Source organism: Populus euphratica, unplaced genomic scaffold (assembly GCF_000495115.2).
Source record: "Populus euphratica unplaced genomic scaffold, PopEup_1.0 scaffold460.1, whole genome shotgun sequence".
NCBI lineage: Eukaryota > Viridiplantae > Streptophyta > Magnoliopsida > Malpighiales > Salicaceae > Populus > Populus euphratica.
In genome coordinates this window covers 151,085-157,143 of record NW_011500342.1, presented here as the reverse complement: position 1 = coordinate 157,143, position 6,059 = coordinate 151,085, and the positions used below count along the sequence as shown (strand labels likewise).

The 6,059-nt window shown below is 29.3% G+C and overlaps 1 protein-coding gene across 1 annotated transcript; it reads right to left on the bottom strand.

Moving 5' to 3' along the window:
- Window positions 1–1,013: 1,013 nt before the first annotated feature.
- Window positions 1,014–3,504, bottom strand: LOC105113861 (proline-rich protein 11). The gene is made up of 5 exons (XM_011010211.1): window positions 3,361–3,504; window positions 3,176–3,258; window positions 1,823–1,926; window positions 1,581–1,635; window positions 1,014–1,497 (listed from the first exon to the last, which is right to left on the bottom strand). Exons 1-5 carry the CDS (start codon window positions 3,472–3,474, stop codon window positions 1,410–1,412), a joined length of 444 nt encoding a protein of 147 aa, XP_011008513.1. The 5' UTR covers window positions 3,475–3,504; the 3' UTR covers window positions 1,014–1,409.
- Window positions 3,505–6,059: the final 2,555 nt, after the last annotated feature.

Genomic DNA, 6,059 nt, shown 5'->3' with positions numbered 1-6,059 from the left:
TAGCACTAGCTTTATAACCTTTGCAAACATATTTATAATTTTTATCATCAACATTCTATGGTGTTAGTATAAAATCTTGTGTTAGTATAAAAATTATTGTCATTATTATAATTATATCAAATATTGCTATGTTACGGACAATCACCACAATACCACCTTTTCAATGAAGTGTACTAAATTATTTTTTTGATATTTTAATTAATTATTATTTTATATTTCTTAAATTAAAATAAAATTTGTATACAATTAATTATTTTGTTAAAAAAATTAGTTTTTAAGAAAGTATAAATAATAAACAAACAAAAAAAACCTTCTTTTGATTGGAGGAAAGCAAAAGGTAAATACCGAGTGACACCAAACGCCACCATAATAACTCAACTAGAGGGAGTTATGTACTTTCGGTACCGGAAGCGGCTGCTAAAATTAGGGACGATGAAAGGAGACAAATAATCTTTAATTCGAAAATATTTGTTTTTGTTTGAGATTTTATCAATCTCAGTTGAATGTATCGCCCTGTTAAATGTTTAAATTGGATGGAATCATTCTAATATATTGTTGAGTAGAGGAATATACTCTAAATTGATCTTCGATTCAATGAAGATGGTCGGTCGGTGGGATATAGCCAGAAATTCCTTCACCTGATATTCGCCGTAGACTTGTACTAGCATCGCGGACCAATCCAAAACTGGGAAAAAATGAGTGCACAATATTGAATATGCATCTCCACTGTGACATGAATGTGCTCTCCATCATTATAATTGAGTGAAAAAAATAAATTACACCATTGCATGAAAGCCATATCGATCAGGGCATTGTATATTGTAGCATGTAATCTATGAGAAGCCTTCAATCAAATTCCAGGATGGCTTATCCACTCAGTGGGCTTATGATTTCTTGTTATAATTCAATTCCCCGTGTAATTTTCTTTGTTAACTAGGTTAAGGCGTTGTATCCACCAAGAAGACTAGTTTACATGGACTACCAAAAAGGAGATCCGTGTCGTTGGCATGAGATGATTGCAACCTGATTAAACAGAATTTTCTCAGTTCCCAATGTACGGCATTTGAAAATCATTCTACTGTATATCACCATAAAGCCATGCATTGCTCTCACGTATCAAATAACAAAAGAGAGACAGGACTCACAGGGCATCCTCAACATCAACTTTTTGTTTCCGCAGCCAACAAATTTGGATCAATAATGGATTCAGTGGTCCTAAATAGCATTATAATTGGAGATCAAATTTGAGCATGCATTGCTGTTGTGATTTTAGGCATCGATGACTACCAATCTCCTATATTTTGTCAGCAGCATCCATATATATCATATACAGTACCATATTTGCAGCTGGGAAGAAACTATTTCACCAGCATCTCTACATCAGTGGCTACTTCAATTTGAGATTTTACTCAGGCTTCTGATGTTGAAGTTGAACCAGTGTTGCTCTGTTCCTCAAAACTCTTTACTGGGTCTGCAAATGATAGAGTACAAGGCCACCTATACAGAGATGGTAAAGTTCAATTATGATACAACATAAGCAATGCAAAGCACAATAAAACCATAGAAATTTAGTCTCTTACTTGCTTGACATTATTGTCTCATTATCTATAGTCATTTTCTCGTCAAATATGTTGCCTGAAAGGGAGTCAATGTAATAAAACAGAAATAATAGTTATCAAAGTGGAAAAAAAAAAAGAACAGACTCAACATCAGATAACAGTAATAGCATTATCGACAGCATATTCAACTGTCATTCGAATCATTTGCAAATACAATAATTGTTGAAACACGTGGAGGATGAATTATTGCCAAAACTGTTTACCTCCATAAAGATCTTTCTTTGAGAAATATTTTGCCATCAAGCGCTGGGTGTAGTCAGCTTCATATTTTTTGCATTTGTCAATGTACTCCACACTGTCAAGAATCCTAGTAATGGGTGGACATTGGTTATGTTGCCATGCAGATCAGGAAACTAGAAATGAGTAGATCATTACTGGTGCGACTTCATATGTTTCATGGATGAAACAAATGACATTTTAATTTTAATGGACTTGTTTACTCAATGCTATTGCTTGTGACTAATTCAGATTATAATGCTCATAGCTGAACCGATAAAAAGGCAACATATGTTAATAACTCTACAAGCTTAAATGGTTCACCGTAACATAGGTGATCATTAATAAAAAAGAGTTTTGTAACAGAGAGGAGGGTGTTTTTTTTTTTTTTCCTTTCAATTAATCCATCAAAACTTGTTTGAATTATTTCAAAGAAAACAAAAGGAATGCATGATTTCTGAAAGAGAAAAAGTTAAGTCTATGATTTAAAAAGAAAAGGGGAATCAAAGAAATCCAGAAAAAGAGAATAAATTAAAATAAAACGAGGACACCAAACAAAATGAAGATAATGTCTTTGAAAACACTGAACTGAGCTAAAATTCACCACTGTTACTATCCATCCTTGGGTATCATACCAAGCAGCAATTACCCGTCTCCTAAATGGCTACTTATAATCTCTAACGAGCAACCATCCCATCATAAAAATAGGTCCATGCTTCCCCAAACAATTTATACTGTCTAATGGCTGGATATATAAGCGTGGATAAAAAGAACTAAAATAAAATAAACTACGATTGCAGACCTCAGTTTGGCCATTGAAGGTTTCCTTTCCTCAAAATTAAAGAGTTGATCATGGAACAACATGACACTTGGTGAATGATTAAATTCCCAACTTACAAGGCTATAATAGTTTGTGCAATGGTTAACATGTCAATCAAGATGTAACAAATTCCAAGAAGGAAAGAATGATCTGTGAAGACGACCATATGTGACTGGTAAGTATCTGTCAAATTATTACTCGTGAAGACATTCATCAATCAAGATGTCAAAAATAAATAAGTAAATAAAATCAGTCTACACACATACGAATACCATGAAATATTACAAACAATCCCTTTGTTTTCTGCTAATAACAAAAACACACAGAAATTAATAATCACAATCTTCAATTCAATCTGTAAAAAGGGGAAATGGATGGTAAGGAGTTATCAATTTTATGCAACCTGTTTGGTTGCAGAGAAATTAACAGGAAAACACGAAAACAAGAATGATTTATTTATGATGAATTAAAATTTAATGCCAATTCCTTCTCAGCTAAGAAGAAGAAGAAGGGAACTGACTCAAAATGTGAAATGTCAGGCTGTTCATCCAGTTTTGCATTGGGGACAAGGACACCCTTCTCACTTGGCTTCTTCTCCTCCAGCTTACAAAATATTGCCAAAATACTTGCAATCAATATTTTATTACTACGGGAAAAAAGAAAAAAAAAAAAGCATGTATCCATACGACAGAGAGTGTACTGTACCTTGGACACAACTGGTGGCGGTGGCGGTGGCGGTGGGGGTGGGGCAAGCGGCGGCGGAGATGGAACGGTTTGAGAGACAGAAGGAGGCGCTGCTGCTGGTTGCGGTGAAGCCATAATTATTATTTTTCTTTTCGGCTTCCGCTTTCACTTGTTATATATTAAAGAATTTGTTTTTGACCTTTTAACAAATTTTGCTGGTAGCAACAATTAAGTGCCCAATATATACATTGGTTTTCAATTGGGTCCGCAAAGAATATTTCTCCTCGTCTGGGTCCCCAAAGAATATTATTTTGAAATTATCAATTAAATCTCCCGACCCATTTTTCATCCAAATTACCATTATATAATATTAAAAAAAAGGTTTTTGAAAATTTGTAAATTTTTCAGTCAAACATTTACAATGATTTTAGATAGAAGAATTCAATTAAGGAATTCTGAATAGTTCTTGAACCTAATTTATTAAGAAAAAGTATACTATGGAACATAATTGAGAGAATGGAAATACATTGGAGACTAATCTAAGATTTCACTGTGTTTGAATGTACACTAGCACATTCACCCCCACTCCATTTCGGATAGAATTTTTTTTTTAATTTAAAAAAATATTAAGTATAAAGACTTTTTTGATATTATTATTAAATCCAATCAAATAATTTAATTTTAAAACTTATCAATCCAGCTTATTGTCTAACTCGAGTTTTGAATTAAACCACATAAAAACTTATTTAAACTAGATTACTTACTTTAATAGATTTGAAGACAACTTAGATAACTAGTAAAAACATGACATAATTTTTTAAAAAAACTTTAGGATTATAATATTTTTTTATATTGGGACGATGTTAGATTGGATCGACCTTGGTTACCTTGCAATCTGCATCATGGACTTTAATAAATTTAATAACTTTGTTATTTTTATAAATTATTTTTATTTAATTTTATGATAACATTAAATACTTTTAAAATCAAGCATCAACCCTAAAAAAACACATTTATTTGAAATTATGATAACTCTATAGAAAAGTAGAAAAAATAAATCATGAATTTTATTTTTTAATCCATTTAATATTAAATAAAAGTGAAATAAAAAAACAATTAGAAAAATTAAAGAACCAAAAACTAAAAACAAAAACATATGAAGTTTGATGTGTAAAACCACTAAACTCGTGATTTATAATATCAAGCTTGGGAACACGTGTAGCTTTATTTATAATATTATAATGATTCATTAGGTCTCTTGGGCTTGGAAATCTTAACATCAACAATTAAACGAACATTGTTTCTTGATTTCTATTACAGAACTCAACTGTTAACCTAATTAGAACTAAAGGTGAATAGAAGAACAAAGTGATCGAAAAAATCAAAGAAACTAAGAAAAAAACTAATTTAAAAAATTTAAAAAATTTATTGAATTGGTTCAGTTTTTGTTTAAAGGATATAAAACTGACCAAACCCAACATAAACTAAAGGAAACTAAAAAATCCCAATATATTAAATGATAAATTTTAATTTCAAAGCATTTTGACATTTTATTTTTAGGTCCCGTGCTATGTGTGTATATAATTTAATATTCATTATTTCAATTCAAATTTAAAAATAAATTAACTTCAAATTATACAATATAAACACAACATTAAACATCTAAATATAATTTTAAAATTTAAAATACTTTTAAGAGTTAAGACTAAAGAAAACTTCAATTTAAAGTAATTCAACACAAAAAATGCTAAAATATTAAGAAGTAAAAGGTTTTAATACAAAAACATAATCAAACATCATATTATCATTAACATAGAAATAATAATCTTAATTTTATGGTGGTATATAAGAAAATTTCATAGAAATAAGCTAATTTGGTCAAAATTTGATTAGTTTTTTCCTTTTCAATACAAATGCATTTTTTTAATCTTGAAATAATTTTATTTTAAATTAATAACTTGTATAATTTGTAACTTTGGTCTTTGCCAAATTAATAGCTTTTCTTGCATATCACTATCTTTATTAGAAATTGAGTTTGTTTATTTCTTAGAAAAATATATAACTTCATTTTCTTGTAAATATGTTGGGTAATTTTTAGCTATGATCATTGCTTTACCTTTTGCATGAAATTTTCTATTTTAGAAACTTTTTTTAGTAAATTTTATGTTATTGACTCTTAAAAGATGTTTGGGAGTATGATAATGATTACTTATTAAAGTGTTTTTTATTTAGAAAATGCATCAAAAAAAATATTATTTTTTTAAAAAATATTTTTAATATCAGCACATCAAAATGATACAAAATATAAAAATTAATTTTTAATAAATATTAAATTTTAATACACCTCTGTTTGAAATACAATACCTAACAAAAATTTAGTGAAGCCACCGTGGATTGAAGAAATGGAGATGGCTTCACCACAAGCTAATAAAGTTGTCTTGAAAATTCTCTTTACCACTTTATGCCACACCAAACTTTTGAGAAACTAAGGTGACCCATGTTTATATTTATTCTAGAATTTTTTTTTATCCAAAATAGAATGAATAAGTAAACCCATAATATCTTAGCTAAAATTTGAATGAGAAATCCAGAATAATTTGATATCTTAAGTAATATTAAATTTATTTTATTTTGTTTTATTTTTTAAATGATATAAATATATCAATGATTCTAGTTGGAATGGAATAAAATTGATAACTTGATTAAAATTAGATGGTGCT